At 46.5% G+C, this 21,864-nt stretch overlaps 1 protein-coding gene across 2 annotated transcripts in view; it reads right to left on the reverse strand.

Moving 5' to 3' along the window:
- Positions 1-21,864, reverse strand: part of KCNIP3 (potassium voltage-gated channel interacting protein 3) — a 694,194-nt gene that overhangs the window by 69,590 nt on the left and 602,740 nt on the right. For both annotated transcript variants that reach the window (XM_078667021.1, XM_078667022.1), the window contains one exon: positions 5,940-6,047. In XM_078667021.1, coding sequence (XP_078523147.1) covers positions 5,940-6,047 — 108 coding nt within the window. The remainder of the gene's footprint in view (positions 1-5,939; positions 6,048-21,864) is intronic.

Below are 21,864 nucleotides of genomic sequence, written 5' to 3' on the forward strand. Positions count from 1 at the left end.
TTTTAAGAACCATTGGTGGACACACTTTGTCAGTGGCTGTAGTACAGAGATACGATTCTTTGCTGTTTTATTTTTGACAGGAAGCAAATCTTTTAAAGTTTCGGAAAAGTCTTAAAAACATGTTTTTTTAATCTTGCATTTACATCATTGCTTTTTTTAGTGGTGTCTTATGTTATGAGTAATTTTATTTTATTTAGGGTTAAGATACTCGATTGAGGGTGATAATCCACGTTATAGGATACAGAAAAATAAACAATACTTGTATAAATGAGAAATTAAAAGGAATCCACTCACATCAATCCAAAATCACTGCACAACGTGGTTCAAATAGATTTCCGTAAAGAGTGATCCTTTCTTTCAGATAATAAAATGTATGATGATTCATATGTTAATATGCAGCAACAGATGATTCACTTCAGCAGATCTCAGTAGAGCTTTTTCACAGCTATTACAAGTATGACCATCTCAAATATAACTACAAAACTGTATTCAGTATCCCTCATTACAAATACAGTCTCATTCCATAATCACACTTTACTATTAGACACCGGATTTAGTATTGAATGGAAGACGAAACAGTGTATTTGTATCTAAGGATGAGGAAATTGGATACATTCAGTAGTCATGTGGATAGTGGGTGTATGCATTGGCATATATAACGATATAATATAAACCACATCAAAGGATAAGAAGGTTAATATGATATGTTGGGTGCTTTGGGTATTTTTATCTTGCTATACACTTAAGAGCTTTGTACTTCAAGAACAACAGGGATATTGAGGGTAAATACAATCGTTTTTTGTTATGTCCACCATATTTACAGTAGAGCATTGCAGGAACACTGACAATATTTTTGATATTTGCTGTATTTGAAAAAAATATCTTTTTATTAAACATAGGGGACACAATTATATTTAGATTCATCACATCGAGTAACAACGTAGTATCACACACATTACAGATCGCTCACCAGGATCATCATAACTTCATACATTTGTGGGCATGACCGCATGATATTTGCTGTATTTTTTGCTTACTTTGCAATATTACCCATTATGTGTTGGCTGTGGAAATTGCTATTGAAAAATTCCAAGTAAGAGGTTTACTAGTGTGAAGAACATGATATTACTTTTTGATATGCTCGTTTTCCTAACCCCTTCGCTGCTAGGTCTTTTCCTCCGTGCTAAGCCTTTTTTTTCGCTATTTGGGGGAGTTCGCGCTGAGGCCCCTGTAACTTTTTGACCACATAAGGTACCCATGCCAAATTTGCGTCCTTTTCTTCCAACATCATGGGGATTTTAAGGATACCCAGGGTTTGTTGATTCCGCTGGAAGGGCCCCAGAAATTAGCCCGAATACAGCTACATTTTGTTTTTTTGTGGAAAAATGGGAAAAAAGTGTTGCAGATGAAAGCGTGTTTTTTCCCTGCAAATGGTAGCAACAAAGGGTTTGTCGTGCTGAAATCACCATATTCCCAGCTTTCAGGGACTGACAGTCTTTGTCAGAGAACCAACATTTTTTTACACAGGTTTGGCATTGTACTGGGACATGGCCTATTTTTGCTAATGTTTGTGCTTTCAACCTCCTTCCAGTTAGTGGTAGAAATGGTTACGAGGGCAATAATGTATTCTGGAAACCAATACATTTCAGAAAAGTAGACAACATTCTGAATTCAGCAAGGGGTCATTTGTATAGATCCTTCAAGGTTTCTTTATAGAAACTAACAGTTAAAAATAAGACAAATTGAAAAAGAGTTGAAAAAAACTGCCATTTGTTCCAACGTTTTCACCTGTAACTTCTTCTAAGTATGACAGATGTTTTAAATAATATACAGTTACATCTGCAATACCCTTCCGGTTGTGGGGATATACAGGAATTGTAGGTTCACTAAGAACCCAGAGCCAATAACTGAGCAGCTTCTTGCAATGGTTTTTTATTGTGTACTGGGTATATAGAAATTCATTTGGGAAAATGTAAACAGGTATGAACAACACCTATGTATTTCTCAAATGGGAACAAAATATAGAGTTTAGATACAGTAGTTATTTGCACATCTCAATTGTGGGAACCCATACTAGCATGCAAATTATAGGACATTTTTCAAAGTGACTTCTTTTTTACACATGGTCTTACATTTTGGAAGGCAGAAATGCATCAAAAGTCAATAGGTAATAACAGTTCCTCCACAATTCTTTGTTCCCCTAAGTCTCCCGATAAAAATGGTAATTCACTTGTGTGGGTAGGCCTCGTGCCCGCAACAGGAAGTGAGCTAAAACGCAAGATTGACACTCCACATTTTAATAGTGAAAACAGACCCTTTTTTTGCAAGGGGCCTAGCTGTGGATTTTGAACAAGTCACCACATCATTGATTCCCCTGGGTGTCTAGTTTAAAAAAAGTATAGGTTTGCTAGGTTTTCCTAGGTGCCAGCAGAGATAGGGTTCAAAATCTACAGCTAAGCACTTTACAAAAAATGGTCAGTTTTCACTGTAAAAATGTGGTGTGTCCACTTTGCGTTTTGGGCCGTTTCCTGTTGCGGGTAGTAGGCATGCCCAAACAAGTGAGGTAGCATTTTTATCGGGAGACTTTGGGGAATGCTGGGTGGGTGGAAGTTTTTGGATCTGCACAGACTCCAGAACTTTCCATCACAGAAATGTGAGGAAAATGTGTGTTTATTTTTACAAAGTTTGAGGTTTGCAAGGGATTCTGGATAACAGAACCTAGGTAGAGCCACACATGTCACCACATCCTGGATTCCTTAGGTAACTAGTTTTAAAAAATGTATAGGCTTGCTAGGTTTCCTTGGGTGCCGGCTGCGCTAGAACCCAAAATCCACAGGTGGGCACATTCCGAAAAAAAGTCAGTGCCTAGTGGGATTTCTGTCGCCCTGGAGAGTGGGGCATCGGGAGCCATTGCCCTAAGATTGTGGCTATTTTTTATGGGGGGAGTGGAGGCATTGGGGCTGCCCATAAAAAAGGCAGCATAATCGTTGGCACCTAGTGGGCTCTCTGCCCCTCCTGGGGGCAGATCAGAGGCTACTGCCCCCATCTGCCTCCTGCCTCCTGTCGGGGGCAGAAAGACTGCCATTTTTCAGGGGGTTCGAGGCATTGACATACCCATTCTGGGCAGCCCCACCCCTGAATGTTGGTTTTTATTTTTATCCCTGGTGCCTAGTGAGCTTTCTGCCCCCCCGAGGGGGGCAGATAAGGGTCTGTTACCCCCATCTTCCTCCTGGGGCAGAAATACAGTGGCAATTCTTTGGGGGTGGGGTATAGGCATGCCCATTCTGCACTACCCCCACCCCTATGTATATATAAAAAATCTCTAGTGCCTATTATGCTTTCTGCCCCCCCCCCCCCCGGGAGGCAGATCAGGGTCTACTATCCCATCCACCTGGGGAGGTAGAAAGATTACAGCATTTTGTTGGGGGGGTGGGGCTCTTTGGAAAAATAAAATCCCTGGTGTCTAGTGGGCTTTCTGCCCCCCCCCCTGGGGGGCAGATGAGGGGCTAATGCCCCATCTGCCTCCCAGGGGGGCATAAAACTAGCATTGTTTTGGGGGTAGGGGCATTTGCATGCCCATTCTGTGCAGCCCCTGCGTACATAAAAAAATCCCTGGTGCCTAGTGGGCCCTCCTAGGGCGATCCCCAAGCAGGAATCCACTGGGGATGGGTACCATTCAAAAGGGGAGATTACAATACCTCTCCCAAGTGTTTTGGAGCTAGAGGGGCTGAGATAGCCCCACAAGCACCGAAACATTGAAACTGAAACTAAGTTTCAGTTTCGTATTCCATGTAAAGACAACAGCGTGCCATGCACGCGATCGTCATTACTTTGAAAAATAGAAACAGGCCTCGGGAGGTTGGGGAAGCTCTTCCCCAACTCCTGAGACCTCAAAAAAAATAGAAATCCCTCTGCTGTTTGCAGCAGAGGGATTTAGTGCGCCTGTGCACCTGATAGAATGGTTTTGTCATGAGCACAGGAGCACTGGTGCTCATGACGGAACCATTCCGTCATGAGCACCGAAAGGGTTAATTCTTCGGACATATACTTTCAATAACTAATTAACTAGGGATAAATAGCAGATTTTATAAAGGTAGCAAATATCTTTTGCCCTTCTTCTGAGGCCTATGCAATGTTTGAACCAATTGATGTTATCGTAAACTACTGAAAACAGGTATGGTGATTTACAAGATGCAGTTACAACCACCAAAGAGTCCTCTGTACACACTACAAATGCTTCAATTATTGCTATTACTAATAATAAGAGTATGTTATTTACCTGAAACTGTAGTTCTCCAGTACTGTTATGTTTGAAAGACTGAAATGCTTAAATTATTCTACTGTCGAAATGGGAGTCTCACTGAAAAGATAGAAAGCATTGGGGGGAAAGTGCAGACAAAGATTCTTGTCCATGCTATCGAAAACGCATTACCCCACAACACTGGTTGTGGATGCCAGCTTGCATAAAACCTGCATTTCGGATTTTGAGAAGTCGCAAAAGGGTCTAGACTTGGTTTGCTTCATTGGACAAAGACATAGGATGGGCGTTGAATTCTGCTCCACGGGTGGAGTTCGCAGAGCGGTCTGATTGTGCGTGGAGTTTTGCAAAAACTCCGCCAACCGCTGCATGGCAGAGTTTACCGGCGCTCACCCTTACTGTTGACATAATGCGCCTTGCGTGCATCATTGAGCAAGCTGAATATGTTACCTTTCCACCCCAACAAGCACATTACTTTATGCATCTGAATCACTAGAGAATAAAAAATACAGAGGCGACACCAACACACAGAAGTGCCATACTGGAAACTGTGAACCTATTCAGCGCATTGTAGTGAGAGGATTTCTGAGAAACCGGCCAATAGTGTTCAGGGGAGAGAACTGTGAACACGAGCAGTGCTGCGCAGGCAGTGAGTACTGTGTAAATCTACTGAACATTTGCAATGCTACATGCATATCCAGGAGTTGCTTGCTCCAAGCGAGTTGTCCACTGCTGCTGGGTTGAAGCCAATTGTGGTAATGCACTATCACATAGTGTCTCAGTTACTTGTATGATTTTATGATGATGCCATGTGTGTCAATGACACCTGCACTGATGGCACCTCCTCCCCTCCCCAAGGTTGCCATTCATTGCCTGCCTAGCATGTGTGAAGCAACTCCTTCATGTGTTGCTACATCAGAACAAGTCTGTGGTCTTAGTTGGGAATCAAGTGATCACCAACTCCAGGAATCATGACAAAAGGAACATTTTGGGCATTTAAATGAAAAGAATATTTAGAAGGAAAACCCTTTGGTAAAGGGGTGCAGTTTATAATTGCATTTAACCACTTTAACCCAAAGCAGTTTATGCTACCCTTTGAATCTCTGAATCCAAAGGTTGCCAATAATGTATATTATTATTAAAGGCCTGTACGCAGTAATATGAATCACACACAATAAGAGTGGGGAATTCAGGATTCGTACATTCAAGTGCAAGACTTCTGTTCAGCCAGCTACATTGTGCAGTTTCCAAAAGACTGTGTGCGAGTTGTTTGAGGTTGGAATACTCCATCCAACATAACACCAATAACGATGCTGCATGCCGCCGAGTATTGTTGCTTAGTACCTATAGCAGGTTCAGTTGAACCATCAGTTTGAATATTATATTTATACTGATCAAGAGGCAGAACATTAGAGGGTAAAGGGTAAACATGCTCATAGTAAAGAAATTCTTGTGTCTGCAAAGAAGCATCAAAGACAAAAGTCCACATCAACAGATGTTAAGGAAGTAGCCCATTGTATCCCTCTAGGATGGAGGGCTTTCGTGTTTAGAGCTTTAGCTTTGGGGATATCCTCTAAGGCTGGCACAGTAGTAACAAAAATAATGTGACAATGGGCCATACAAGAAACACACAACATTCTCATATCCTGATCAATCAGTTTTGATCTGTGCAGCTCAGTACCTCCTTGGTGATGTACCCATCCTTGTTGATGTCATAAAGGTTAAACGCCCAGTTCAACTTTTCATGAACAGTTCCACGCAGTAAGACTGAGAGGCCAATCACAAAATCCTGTAGAGACACAATCAGTATTATTAAATGTGAATCAGCCACAAAGTCAAATACATGCACATAAGCAAAACGAAAATACAGAGTTACAACAAATCCAATCTGGGCAGATGGTCAAATGGAGCAGGCAACCTTCACGACATCTCCAACTATGACCAGCTTCCTACCAGCATCCCATCTGCTTGAAAGTTAATGGATCTGGTGATCTCAGGTCATGAGTATTCAATAATCAACTTTGAGGGCTGTACCAAGCCAGATTGTTCTGCACAGCCAGTAAATCTACAAAGCCCCTCCTATAGGATGATTTTTTTGTTATCATATCCCATGAATATTAAGTGCAGCAATACCGAATTCCGGACTGCATTCAGTCTCTGGTAATAAGAACTTTATTGTTGGTAAATTAAAAACCCTTACAATATAGAAACACTAACATCATTTTCTAAAAAAGGTACATTGATTAAAATTATTGGAATGATGATTAACTTTTTGGTTAAAACTCTACTTGGCTTCATAGCTGCGGTTATAAAACTCGGGGACCAGGTTCGAATCAACAGTTTGTTGATGATCAACAAGCCGTTGATATGTCCAATGATCGGATATCGCGCAGCTATAATGGGACAGGGTTGGTGACTCCAATAGCTTCCAACTGGTTTAATGCCTTAATAACAAGTTTTGTTAACCCGATATTCAGCTTCGTGTTGTCCGGGTCGAAGGCTGCTGTTATGGCTTGGCGGTAAGATCGGATTCCAAGTCATATCCATTCTTCTCGCAGTAATAAACATCTAAAAATAAGCATTGCTGGGCATAGTCAAACTATCTGTTCCATTCCTTCGGCGTGGTAGCCGCACAACCTACATTGAATGGGACTGTCCTTCCGGCGCCATTCAGGAAGATTTTTCAAAAAAGGCCATTCACTCAACCTCAGCGCCAGGAACTTTCATTTCAAATAAAGTGCTGAGGTGCTTGATAAATGAAGGGATTCAACTCCTGGATTAAAGTTAGTGAATACTGCCCAGGCGTGTTTCATTTTTGACAGTATTGCCCTGTCTGAGTGAAAGGACCACAACCTGGCACTCTTCTTGATAACTAGCTTTAATGCCGACTGGGGGGGATTTGTTCCCCAAAATTCCTTAATACCGAGTAATCGTAGACTATAGTCCAGGTGGAGACGATATTTGTGACTGGTGTGACTTTTCTGAATTTCTTGCCAAAGTCTGGCCTCCAGTGAATCTTCCCAGGCTTGACGCAATCTGTTACAAAACTTTATGAAGGCCCCAGCCTCTACACTGTGGTGGTCAAGTAAGCCGAATTCGATGGCAAGACTTGTGCAGGTGATGCTGAATTTGGCAGATGGAACGCACGTTTAAAGATTTTAATTGTCAATTTGTTTAGAAGAATGTTTGCGGTTCCCCCTCATAATAATAATATAATAATAATAATAACCTCTTGGCCGTACGTCAGTGGGTTAGATATTTTGCCTTCATCCCTTTTGACAATGGGATTAAGCTGGGACCAAGTAGTTTTTTTGACAGTTTTGTTGCTGCAGCCTCTAAAGCCAGTGCTTTGGTCCTCAGTGCTTCTTTTTGCTTGGCAAACGAGCTTCTGGAGTTTAAAAATATTCCCAAACATTTATAGTGAGGAGTTGAGTCAATTTTTACATTATTAAAATGCCACTCTCCACGCGTCTTCTTAGGTTTTCCAGGTTTCTGCATTCAGTCATTATTAGTGCTTACCCACTAAAGTCATTACTACTTGGGAGGGAAAGAATTGGGGGGCATGCTCTAATGTAATAGGGCATGGATTGACAACTACATTGATACAAATTAACCTCTTAATACGTAAAATTGACATTTGTTTCCTGTTATTCACCTTGGTATGAAGTTGGATCAAGTTTTTAGTGTGGAGAAGGATTAGTTACTTACCTGTAATCCTAGTTCTCATCCAGGGGTATACTCATCAAAGTCATAATCTATGGATAATCCCCGCCCATGTGCGGGATCCTGGAGCATATAGAAAATACATATAAATATATATGTATATATATATATGTGAAAAACATATATTTGCAGCCTAAAACATTTCCCAACTGGCAAAGCTGCCGCAAAAATTACATGAATTAGCATACACACAGTAGAACTCTCCCCACCTCTGAGGATAAAAGAGAGCAGTAAACATTTGTAAGCAACAATGCTTTATTGCCATAGGAAAACCTGTAATTGCAGGCATTTGCCAGTAGGCTGCAGTAGAGTATAAAGAAACAAAGAAAAACTGACACCTTGCCTTTAAGGCAATAGAGTAGGGGTACCGTGCCTTTAAACCCTGAAGGCGACCCCCTGCTCCCATAAAACACCACAGGTGACAGTTGGGTCAGTTCTTTTTGGAGGTGCAAGACACCTGAGTAGATCCGTAGTAACTTAACATAACTTTACAAATCATGCTCGTCCGGGGAGGAGGGCGGGAGCTTATAACTTTGATGAGTATACCCCTGGATGAGAACTAGGATTACAGGTAAGTAACTAATCCTTCTCATCAAGGGGATACTCATCAATAGTCATAATCTATTAATAGATTAGCAAGCTCATACCCAAAGTCTCGCGGACGAGCAAGAAATAATACATCAAAGACTGAATAAGTTACACTTTGCACAAACAGTTTATGCAAATAAGTTCCTTAAAGAGGCCTGCCCAACTCGGGCATCAGACTGTGTATCTGAGTCCAGGCAATAGTGGCCGGGAAAAGGAATGCACAGACCGCAAGTACCTGCTTTACAAATTTCTGAAATAGGAACATTACGGAGGAGAGCTGTAGTTGAATCTTTACCTCTAGTAGAGTGTGCATGTGGTTTACCCTGTAAGGTCGTGTTAGCTAGTTGGTAAGTTAAAGCTATACAGGAGACAATCCAGCGAGAAATGGACCATTTTGTGGCTGACAGGCCATTATTAGTGCTGCCATAATTAACAAAAAGCCGGTCAGACTTTCTAAGTGGAAGGGTTTTAGCCAAGTAGAACTTCAGGACCCTCCGGAGATCTAGAGAGTGTAATGACCTCTTCGGGGGAGTGGTAGGTTGAGGAAAAAAGGTATGCAAGGTAATCGACTGGTTGATATGAAAGTCGGAGACTACCTTAGGCAGAAAACCTGGGTGCGTTCGCAGAACCACCCTGTTGGCATGAAAAACTGTGTAAGGTTCCTTACAACACAAGGCCTGGATTTCGCTAACCCTATGGGCAGAGGTAATCACCACCAAAAAAGCAGCTTTCCAGGTCAAGTGGTGCAAAGAAGTCTTATGTATAGGCTCGAAAGGAGCACTCATCAGTTTAGTCAGGATGATATTAAGCTCCCAGGGAGGAGAGGGGGACCTCACTGGTGGAAAGACCTTCTTAAGCCCCTCTAAGAAATCTTTAACTACAGGCATAAGAAAGAGAGATGTTTGAGAAGGTGACTTCCTACAAGCTGTGATGGTAGCTAAATGAACCCTGATGGAGGGGTATTTTAGGCCTGATTTCGCTAAATGCAACAGATAAGGTAGAATCACCTGCTCTTGGCCATGTATCGGGTCAAGAGAGTGATCACGACACTATAAGAGGAACCTCTTCCACTTGAAAGCATATGACTTCCTAGTGGAGGGTCGTTTAGCTTCTTTAACCCCTCCCATGCTGATGACGAGCTCAGCTCGTCAACAGCAACGGTGCTTGTGTGCTGATGACGAGCTGAGCTCGTCATGGCCGTTAGAACGCTCACGCGCGGGGATAATTCCCCTGCTGTGCTGAGCGTTCTAAGGAACGGGCGTGGCCGTGACGAGCTCAGCTCGTCATCAGCACACGAGCACCGAGGCTGATGATGAGCTGAGCTCGTCATCAGCACCGGGGCACTGAGCGCGCCCCCCGCCCACCAGCACAGCGGGGAAATTACCCCCGCAGAGAAGGGGTTAAGAATGTTCATGCAGTCTGCTGGGAGGTCTAGGTGTCCATACTGGATGACCTTAGGAGCCATGCCGTCAAGATAAAGGAGGGAAGGTTGGGGTGAAATACCTTCCCCTGGTCCTTGGATAACAAGTCTGGACGGCAAGGAAGTCACCAGTGCGGAACCTCCGACAGCTGTAGGAGATCCGGGTACCACCACTGGCGTGGCCACTCTGGCACTATCAGGATCATCCTGATGTTCGTCCTGTATAATTTCTGGATCACTGCCGGGAACAGAGGCAGGGGGGGAAAGGCGTAGAGAATGTCTGCGACCAGCTGATCAAAAGTCTGTTCCCCAGTGATCCCTGTTGGGGGAACCTGGACGTGAAGACAGGGCATTTTGCATTGGCCGCATCTGCGAACAGGTCTATGTCCGTTACGCCCCATAGCTGACAAACCTCCTGCGTGACTTCTTCGTTCAACACCTAATCATGCACTTCTACGAAGACTCTGCTTAGGCAGTCTGCTTGGACGTTTGGAGTCCTGATAGATGAACTGCCACGATGGAGAGGCCCCTTGCCAGGAGCCAGTGCCAGATGGCTTGTGCTTCCAGAGATAAGACTCTTGACCTGGTGCCTCCCTGCTTGTTCAGATAAAACATAGTTGTCGTGTTGTCCGTCTGAACCTGGAGGTAGTTGGTGTGCAGAAACGGTTAAAGAGCCTTGAGAGCCAGATGAACTGCTCGAAGCTCCAGGAAGTTGATATGGTAGCTTTGCTCTACTTTGGACCAGAGGCCTTGAACTTGGAACTGGTCCATGTGAGCACCCCAGCCTTGAAGGGAGGCATCCGTGACAAGTGACTGGGATGGAGTAGGGCGATGGAATGGAACCCCCCGAAGGAGATTGGCACATTTCAACCACCATTTTATTGAGTCCTTGGCTTCTTGAGGAAGTGAAACACTGTCTTCCCAGCGACCTGATCTCTGAGACCATTGGTCCTCGAGGGCTTGCTGCAGAGGCCTCATGTGAAGGCGTGCATTGGGCACGATGTAGATGCACAAGGGCATCGACCCCAGAAGAGAGGACACTTGTCTGGCTGTGGGGGCGTGAGTGCCCAGTAGAAGGCGACCCTTCAGGAGCATAGATGACAACCTCTCCTCCGAAGGACACACGCTTGCCTGTACAGAGTCCAGGGAAGCGCCCAGGTAGTGAATCCGTTGGGAAGGATTGAGTTTTGACTTCTTGAGATTGACTTGCAACCCCAACGAGTCCATCAGTCTGAGGCAGAACGAAAGATGGTTCTGAAGCAGAGCCGGAGTGGAGCTTTTCAACATTAATCATCTAGATAGGGGTAGACGAAGATCTTTCTCTTGCGAAGAAAAGCAGCCACTACCGCCATGCACTTGGAGAATGTCCGAGGTGCAGATTTCAGGCCAAACAGGAGCACTCGATACTGGTAATGATGGCGTCCGATCTGAAACCTTAGAAATTTTTGGTGCTTTACTGACACTGGTATGTGGAAGTAAGCGTCCTGTAGGTCGATGGCACACATCCAGTCTCCCTGATGGAGATGCGGGAAGATCTGGTGCAGGGCGAGCATGCAGAACTTTTCTTTTTTGATGAATCTGTTCAGCAGCCGTAGATCCAGAATGGGCCTGTATTCTTTGACTGCTCCTCTTTTTTGAACCAAAAAATACCGGGAGTAAATTCCTTGATTTTTCTGCATGGGGGAACCTCCTCTATGGCCTTCTTTATGAGGAGGACAGAGACTTCGTCTCGCAGCAGCTGACTGTGGAATCGGGGAAGGTGCTTTGCTTGAAGGAAGACTTGCGGAGGGGGCGACTTGAACCTCAGCAAGTAACCAACTGCACAATTTTCAGCACCCATCTGTCCTTTGTTATGGATTTCCACTCTGTCAGATGATGAGAAACACTCCCTCCCACCGAACTGGCGAACAGTTGTGGAGGAAGCAACGGCTCAGGGCTTAGGAGGCTGCTTGGAGGCAGACTGCTGCTTGTTATTGTTGCCTCTGCCTCTGCCAGGACGTCACTGCTGGAACTGCGTTTTCTGCTGAGGCTGGGATGTCCACTGAGGGGTTTGAACCCTCTGCTGAAACGACCTCCTGTCTTCCTGGCGAAAGCGCTTTTTGAATTCCTTACGCTTTTCTAGGCCCACAGCCTTGACAGTGTCCATTTCCGCTTTAATTTTGGACATTTCGTCGTCAGCATGTGCCCCGAAAAGAGAGGCACCATTGAAGGGGAAGTTCAATATCTTTTTCTGGGCATCCGGCTTAAGTCCTGTAAGGCGGAGCCAGGCCGAACGACAAGAGCAAATTCCATGGGAGTAGCCATGGGATTAAGGTCATAGGCATCTACTGCGGTGCTGATGCCCTGGTTGGCTACAAGCCCTCCTTCCTGAAGAATTTCAACAAAGTCCTGTCGATCTTCCTTAGGAAGCTTTTCTGTAAAGCGAGTCAGGGAGTCCCAGAGGGACCTGTCGTACCTTCCAAGTAAGGCAGAGGCACTGGCTACCTTCATATAGGAAGCGGAGGAGTTTCATACCTTTCTGCCAAACGAGTCCATGAGTTTGCTGTCTTTTTCAGGTGGCACGGAGGAGGAGGTAGAGGCCGAATGGGACTTCATGGCAGCCGCCACAATTATAGAGTCCGCGGGCGGATCAGATCTGAGGAACAAGGGATCCTCCACCTGAGCCTTGTACTTCTTGGCTATCCTAGATGGAACAGACCCCACCACCGCCAGTGTGAGGAAAGTAGCCATAGCCGGTTCAAGGAAGCCGGGAACCAGGGGCAGCAGAGGTCTGGGCGCAGTGCGATGATGAAGGGTATCAAAAATCACATAAGTGGATACCACTGGGGTATGAAGCGTAATATTGAGCTTCTTTGCTCCCCTGCCCAGAACATCTCAGAAAGTCGCGATGCCATCAATTGGCGAGACTCGTGAAGGAGGCGTAGAAGAGAAGGTCGGAGAGTAATCTCGGAACGATGACCTAGTGGAAGATGACCACGTTGGAGATCTTGTGCACCGCCTCTTATGGGGCCTGTCACGATCCCTGCTGTGACGGTCCCTGGACCTAGAGCGATGCCTCGACGGAGATCTCGGTCTATGGGAAGGTCTTGGCCTGATCGATGTCCTTGGCCGCACTGGAGAGCGTGATCTGGCCGGAGATCTTGGTCTTGGTGAAGCCCGGGGCCTCTGAGGAGGAGACCTAGACGGTCTGGCCGGGGTTCTTGAAGCAGACGGAGAGTATGTGCGGGAGTAACCCGAGCCCGGACTACTGTGACTGCCAGATATAGCCCCCTGAGGACGATGAGGTGTGCGTGATCTGTCCGCAGATCTGGGAGAAGGTTCCGGGGAAATCTCGACGATATTCAATCCAGGAGATGATGTTTCGTCTCCTGAAGACATGGAACAAAGAGACTCCACAATGACCATCACCTGATCGCTCGACGGCGAAAGTTTCGACGTCGAAGACGTCTGTGTTACCAATGGCGTCGAGCGGGGTTTGGATGCTCTTGACGTCGTGAGGGGCTCGACTGCGATTGTCGATGTCGACCCGGTGACTTCGACGTCGATCTTCCTCGACGTCGATGAGCTGGAGAGCCTCCATGACGTCGTGTCGACGACGACCCTCGACCTTGTGTCGATGATGACCTTCTTCGACGTTGTGTTGATGGCGACCTTTCCTGGCGTCGTCTCGACGTTGACCTCATTGACGTCGGAAGGTGGGATCTTGAAGACCCTCCCGACGGCGGCCCGCCAGCCGGCGGCGACCAGGAAGCCGTCTTCACTCTCGACGCTGTCCCCCTCGGGGGCGGCGGAGAGTGCCTCGACGTCGACGGAAGCCTCGACGGAGACGGAGACTTGGAGGTGGTAGAAGCCACAGACTTCGAGCCCGAAGTGTGGCGTCTCAACGCCGACTTAGTGACTGCGGCGGAGACCTTCGATGTCACGATGGTGATCCTGAAGAGTGTCTGGGCCTCTTCAACGGCGACCTCGACGGAGATCTTTGTCCTTCCTTCCTCTTTCTGGTGGCAGGAGAGGCGGAACGTCGCCGTTTTTGGCTATGTTTGCTTGAAGAAGAAGACCTGGGGACTGCAGGAGCACCCACGTGAGGACTTTTGTCTTTCTCCAGTATGGCATAAAGTCTAATCCTTTCCCTGTCACGAAGAGTTTGTCTAGAGAATTTTTGACAGTGGTGGCATTGGTCAGGGTTGTGTGCTGATGGAAGACACACAATACACACTGCGTGTGGAACAGACAGAGCCATCTTCTTGTCACAAGAAGGACATTTCCGGAACAAAGCAGGCATTCTACCACAAAAAACCAACTTAGAAGCCTTAGAAAACCAGAAGATGTCGAATTTTCTGAGGAAAATCACTCAAAATCACAATTTCAGTCAAAAACTGAAGAGCTCAAGCTCCAGGATCCTCACAGAAGGAGCCGGAAAAAAGAACTGACTCAACTGTCACCTGTGGTGCTTCATGGGAGCAGGGGGTCGCCTTCAGGGCTTAAAGGCACGCTACCCCTACTCTATTGCCTTAAAGGCAATTTGTCAGTTTTTCTTTGTTTCTTTATACTCTACTGCAGCCTACTGGCAAATGCCTGCAATTACAGGTTTTCCTATGGCAATAAAGCATTGTTGCTTGCAAATGTTTACTGCTCTCTTTTACCCTCAGGGGTGGGGAGAGTTCTACTGTGTGTATGCTATTTCATGTAATTTTGCAGCAGCTTTGCCATTTGGGAAATGTTTTAGGCTGCAAATATATGTTTTTCACATATATATACATATATATTTATATGTATTTTCTATATGCTCCGGGATCCCGCACATGGGCGGGGATTATTCATAGATTATGACTATTGATGAGTGTGAGAAGTTGGCCGGATATATGATGCTCACTAGTTCTAGTGATCACCTTGTATCAGTCCAAACAACCCTTATGGTGATTGGTTGTAAGTCAACCTTATAGACCAGCTATCCTAATGGTAGCATGGACAAAGCAGTCTTAGGCTAAACTCTTTTGGCATGTGAAGACAGCTGTATTACCACAATATAACCCCTTGAATACCAGATGAAAAGACACCACACAGGTTGTTATGAAAATAAACAGTATTTTTATTAATAACAACACCTCTGAACTCTTTATGAGGTCAGAGGGCTAAGCACATGACAATCTCTTAAGAAAAATACGACAAGTTGCACAGAATTACAATGGTGCCCTAGGGGCATGACAAACCATATACTAAGTAAGTGGAATGTGAAAGTCGATAAAAGGAATGGAGCTGTCCAGACGCTGTAGGATCGATGGGACCACGCTACACTAACTTCAGGTAAGTAATAGGAGGCCCACGGAACGCGTGTGCAGAGTGTGAACTCACACGCGAGATGCGTAACAACGTCTATGGACAGTACAGTTCAAGTTAAAGGTGAGTACGGACAATCCTGACTAGGTAGGACTAAAACGACTGTGGAACTGGACACTAGGACAGTTATACTACCCTTGAGCACCAAAATGCTCTCGTTACCTCACCCACGGGCTGCGGGTGCATAGGTGCCAAAGTGTGTCGGGTTCTCATGTTGAAGTCAATGGAGCCTGAAAGAAAAGATGCTGCAGGCGACCAGGAGGAAGATGTCCGGTGCGATCCAAGGGTGGATCGGTGAAGAAGAGGACCTGAAAGCAGAGGGGACAGTGTTCAAAGTCACTAGCCAGTGACCGGTGTGGAACCAGGAAGGAACCAGGTGCTGTAGTCGCGATTAGGTGAAGAGTGGACGCTTGACTCTGCAGCCACGTGGACCAGGAGGTGTCTTCGACGACCAGGATGGAGGCACGAGCTGTCCCACGCAGGCTCTCGCTGTCGGCGGTGTCGGATCCGGAATTGGAGTCAACAGGCCTTTTCCACGCGGTGAGTGGAAAAGACGTCTGGTGCGGACTAGGAGAGTCTGGGGTGCCCCTCTTTTGGAAGGGAGCAAGGGCCAGTCTGGAGCAACCAGACCAGCAGCAAAGATTCAAAGGTTCGTCGTCTAGGAGGCCATTAGCCAGCCGGCAAGTGACCAGACAACGCGTCGAGCAGCAGACAAGCAGAAGGGCCCCACGCAGATCTCGTGGATGCTGGAGGGCTGATCTTCGGTGCAGGGGCTGCTCGGGGCTGGGGCTTCTCAGTCCCCAAAGCACTTGGTCGAGTTTACCTCGGGAGTCGTGCTGGAAGCGAAGTGCAGGTTCGTTCAAGATGGCCGGTCCCACGTGTCTCGTCGCACCCACGGGTCTCAGCTTTGCTGCAGATGTGAGTTGAGGTCGGAGAGGTCTGGGAATCCGGGTCTCGTCGGGCTCTGAAGTCTGGATCCTTATTTGTTTTTCTTTTTAGAATCTTTCCCTGATGAAGGGGTTATGGATAGCCCGAAATGCATAGGGATACATAAATAAGCATTTTGGACATACCTTTTTGCATCGAATTTGGAACATACAAATGAACTGTTGACATTTGAAACCATTAATTAAATAAAATTAATGATGGATTAAATTTCCTGTTCCTATTAACTTCATTATACCCAGCTCGGGTATCCACAACGCTGTGCGTAGGGGGACAATTCCTATCAGGATTTGCTTCTTTGATTCTTCTTCCAAACGCTCCGTGGTTCAGAGAGTGAAGCCCCAGCAGCACGCGACAACTTTACAAATTTTCAACCTTTGTTGGTGCGTGTCTAATCTCTCTTTTTTTCACCTGATATGTCTCTCCGACCACTCTCCACTGGAAATCCTGCTAAACTGTTCGACTTCACGCTCCAAACTTGCTAGGTGGTACTTTCCTAATATTCTTAGCAGAGATAGGCTTCTCCAGGATGACTTGCGGAAGTCTATTAAAGACTTCTTCGCCACCAATGACCCCTCAGATACCGCTCACTTGAATAATTGAGATGCCTTCAAGGCAGTCATACGGGGAAATGCATTGCACCAGCAACAACCCTGAAAAAGCAACAGACTGAGGAACGACCGTCACTGGAGGGGGGACTGCAGGAGGCAGAGAGGGCACACAAGGACACCCCGTCTACACAAACTCTGCGAAAGCCACTGCACTAAAAGGAAAACCCAAGTCAATATATACCATTAGGGAAGAAAAAAACATTCTGAGCCTCCAGGTATGGTGGGAATGATAAAATAGGCCCTCTGCTAGCACATCAGCTTAGAGCAAAACAAGAAAAAGAATATGTTAAACAAATAGTTGAGGACAATGGCACCACACACCTTAGTGAGGGAAGGAAGGCGAAGGCCTTTCGGGGCTTCTACCGCTCACTCTACAAAGCAGATCCCCTCCTAGAACAGGACCAATCCCAGTACCTGGACTCACTGGAGCTCCCACAGGTATCTCCAACAACCAATGATGAGCTTAGTAGACCTATATCAAGAGAGGAGGTCCAGAAGGCAATAGACTGCCTCAAACTCCTTAAAGTCCCAGGACCCGACAGGCTGACTGCCCAGTTCCACCAAACGTTTGCAGCCAAGCTAACTACCCACCTCATGGACCTCTTTAACAACATAGCAACGATCCAACAAGTATCTCCATCCATGGGGGGAGCATTAATCACTATAATCCCCATGGTAGGGAAAGACCCCCAATTATGTGCCTCATACAGGCCCATAGCACTACTGAATTTAGACGCCAAACTATATTCCAAGATATTGGCCAGCAGACTAGAAGATATCTTACCTACCCTAATTCACCCGACCAATCAGGTTTCATCAAAAGACGCCAGACCCATGATAACTTATGCAGGATATGCCACCTCATTGATAAAGTCCCAAAGAAACGTATCCCGGCGGCCCTCCTGTCACTAAATGCAGAGAAGGCCTTTGACCGAGTCAGTTGGCCCTTCTTAATGTGCACCCTCTGCCGCTTTGGGTTTGGTGAGGCCTTCTTGGGAATGGTGAAAGCCAACTACTGCTCCCTGAGATCCCGAGTTCTAGTAAATGAAGTAGCCTCAGACTTCTTCAAACTATCCCGAGGCGCGAGACAGGGCTGTCCCCTATCTACCATGCTCTTCGCCCTCTGCACAGGACCACTCGTGGTGAGGATAAGATCTAACCCAGGGATCAGCGGGATCAGATACAGCCCAGATGAACACAAAATTTCGCTCTTCGCGGCTGATGTGCTGCTACCTATCACTAACCCTAGTGCTACCCTGCCAGCCATACAGGCCGATCGTAATCACTTTGAACGAGTGGCAGGGTTTACATATAATCTTTCAAAATCTTTCTTACTTAACCTGACAATGCCCCAGGAAATGCTGACAGAGATTGAGGAAACATCTCCTTTTCAGTGTGCACGTAAAGAAATCACCTACCTGGGTATTAAGATCACCCCCAAACTAACAGACCTCCACATAGCTAACGTCCTCCCTTGCTGCGACAGCTCAAAACCGATTTTAAAAAATGGAGCTCCACCTAGATAACATGAATAGGACAAATAAACACAATTAAGATGAACATCCTACCCCGCCTTCTCTTTCTATTACAGGGACTCCCGATCATGGTGGACAAAGATTTATTCATAGAGCGAAAAAGATGACCACTAAATTTATTTGGCAGGGGCAAAGAGCCCGCTTATCCCAGTGAATCTTGACATGGTCACGCCTGGAAGGAGGTCTGTCTCGCCCTGATTTCCTCATGTATTATAGAGCCACTCAACTGCTGGTCTTGGCTGAATGGTCCCTTAAAGCCTCAGATAAACACTGGCTCCATATGGATAGGCAGATAGCGGGAAGACATCTGGGACCTAACTTGGAAACCGAAACAAGACAGACCAAACAATGTCTATTTGAGCACTCCCACAGCCTCCACCTTAAAAGCTGTGGGACAGCGTAACTAAGACACTAGCTTTAACAACCTTTCCATCCCCCCACACCTCTACCCACGTCAACCATGCCTTTTCTCCAGTGCTACTAAAAGGTCTCTTTGATAAGTGGAGGGAGGGTGGGTGCCTCATGTTATCTGATCTCTTTAAGTTGGGACAAATACGCTCCTTCAATTATTGTGCTACTCTCTTTAAGCTCCCGCCCACAGAAGAATACCACTATTTTCAATGAAAAACTGGGTGCAACAACCCCAGGAGTGGCTGGCCGCGACCAGGGATTTGCTGCCATTAGAGAGGCTCTTTCAAACCGGCAATATGATTAAAGGCTGAATATACTTTCCGTACTCTCTCCTTCTCACTGTGGGCCCGCACCAAGCTCCGCGCCACATGAGGCTCTGGGATGACTTGCTACACACCCCCATAACAGAGAAACAGTGGAGCTCTCTATACAAAGACATTGCCATGTTCTTGAGAGAAGCCCATTACAAAATCCTGTACAAATGGTACCTACACCCCCAGAAACTACACACCATTTTCCCAAACACTTCCGATAGATGCTGAGCTTTGGGGAAACTTCTGTCATATTTAGTGGGATCGCCCTTCCATTCAACCATTCTGGAAAGAGATTCTTTCCCAAATCAAACTAATTCTGGGATACCCAAGCCCGCTTCCGTAGAACATACACTGGGGGTACTTGATCCCAGTCTGAAGCACCAAGCACAGGGAGACCCCTCAGTTATGTGGCTTTGCCTGGGGGCGGCCAAAATGGCAATAGCGGAAGAATGGAAGAAGCCGGCAACCCCCTCTCTCACCCAATGGCATGCCTGTTTATGGCTAGCCCTGGCCCTTGAACGGATGACAGATATTATTGAAGACTCCCGCAAGAGCTTTGATTCCATTTGGTATCCCTTGGTGGGTTACCCGTCGGAGGGATTACCTCTATTTGCCTGTGGGCCTATGTTGTGAGCCCTCCCCTTTTTCCAGATAAAACAGGACCCTGGACCTGAATTCCCAGGAGCATCCAGGCCTTCTACTGACTTACCCGGGGGTGGTTCCACTCCCCCCCCCGGTCCTGGAGCAGTGGCCCCCTTGGGGCCTCCAGGTTCTGGGTAAAGCACGCTCTACACCCCCCTCAGCCACGTTAGAGTTATGTACACGGGGTACCACGGAAATGTTTTGTTGTTTAAGTTTTGTTTAATTTGTTAGCTCCCCATTGTAGAGTGCAAAGACAAACAGGAAACTTCGCTCAGATGATCTTCACCTTGCTGTGGTCCCTAGGAATAAGAAAGCCAGAAGTGGTAGACGGCTTTTTTTCATTCAATGCCTCCAGACTCTGGAATTCCCTTCCGTTGAACCTCCGTAGGGAATCAAATCACCTGAAGTTCCGAAAACAACTAAAGACCTGGCTTTTCCCTTAGGGTATCTGTCTTCTAGTTATGGTTTCAGCGTTTGGATGCTCCCGGGTAGCCATGCGATATACAAAAGCCAATTCAATTCAATTCAAGACATGTAAGTTATGCATGTAAGGCACTGTACTCATGGAACGTATTCACCTAGGTAAGGCCAATAGTCATGCGGAGAACTTGTGGACAAGCTGTGTATTGTCTTTAGACAACTGATGATCTTGGCATGTGAACTGAGCTCGGTCGAGCTACAAATGTTGTACATCTTTGGAAAACCAATAAAAAGATTGACAAAAAGATGGCGAGCCCAAGTATTTCAGGCGAGATAGGTAGGGGATGAGGGGTGACCAGAGTCTCTGGAATTTCTTGTTGGGGTGGGCGAGCCTATGCGTCATCTGCTCCAGGGCAATAGTGTGCCAAAGTTGTGAAACCAGGAGGCAGTGGGGGGAGGTGGGGCAACGGAGAGCACTAGGATTGTGCTAAAAGCTGCTTAGCTGCACCTGTCATGTTAGGTACCAGTCTGCCATTACAGTCAGAGATGTAGGGTGAATGCCCAGGATAACGGTGCAATAGTAGCCTGGTAATGGATCTCCTAGAGTGCCCTTAGTGTCAGTCAAGAACTCCTTTAAGAAGGCCTTCATGGTGGGGCACGCTCACCATATGTGTTGGAAATCACTTCGTGCTTCCTCACAGCACCAGCAGGAGGTAGGGATGGTGGGGCACATGGCATGTAGGCAGGTGGGGGTGTAGTACCATTGGAACATGACCTTATAGGCCATTTCTTGTTTAGGAATGCTTCTGTGTATGCGCGGGATTTCCTGCCAGAGTTGTTCCCACTGTGTTTGGGTAATTGCAGATGTGTCATCCGGCGACCATTTCCACTGATATGGATGGCAGGGGAGAAGATGCGATTGTTGCAGGACTGCATATGTGTTAGATAACAATCCACGGGAACCTGTGTAGTTACGAACAAGTTGTTTAAAGAGTGTAAGGGGGCGGGTAGTGGCCTCCGCATAGGGGGATGGAGTGCCCAGTGTAGGAACTGGAAATATTCGTTGCGAGTGGCTTCAGACAGGTGAAAGTCCTGCTTACATTATTCAAAAGGTTGGGCCCTGAAAGAGGTCTTGCAGGAGCCGACATTTGCCAGACCCCTACTCTGGGAAGGACTCTCGGGGAGAGCAGGGAAAAGTTAGGGTTGCGTGCTATGGGGGTATTTGGCAGAGGGAATGTGGTCAATCCACGTCTTGTAGCCAATTTGTCCCTTAATCTCCACCATTGTGTGTGTTGGGTGGCGGCATTGGCGCTGTGTGGTCGGGAATGTTTCGGCTGCCAGGCCAAGTCACATAGTGGCCTGAGGCAACAGCTCTATCCATGTAACATAACATAACATAACATGTGTATTTGTAAAGCGCACGTTCACCACTACGGGTATCTTGGCGCTGAATAACAGATGTTTGTTGTTACCCAACTCAATGGTACTCATTTTATCGAACTCAGATGGATGAAAGGCTGAGTGGACCCACCGGGATTTGAACCTGTGACCATGAGGTCGAACACAGGCCCCTGAAGTAGACGCATTAGTCCACTGAGCCACCAGAACCAGCATAGTGCTTTTTGCTCTCCTGCATTACCCACTTGGAGATGAAGTGTAA

Source organism: Lissotriton helveticus, chromosome 11 (genome assembly GCF_964261635.1).
Source record: "Lissotriton helveticus chromosome 11, aLisHel1.1, whole genome shotgun sequence".
Classification (NCBI taxonomy): domain Eukaryota; kingdom Metazoa; phylum Chordata; class Amphibia; order Caudata; family Salamandridae; genus Lissotriton; species Lissotriton helveticus.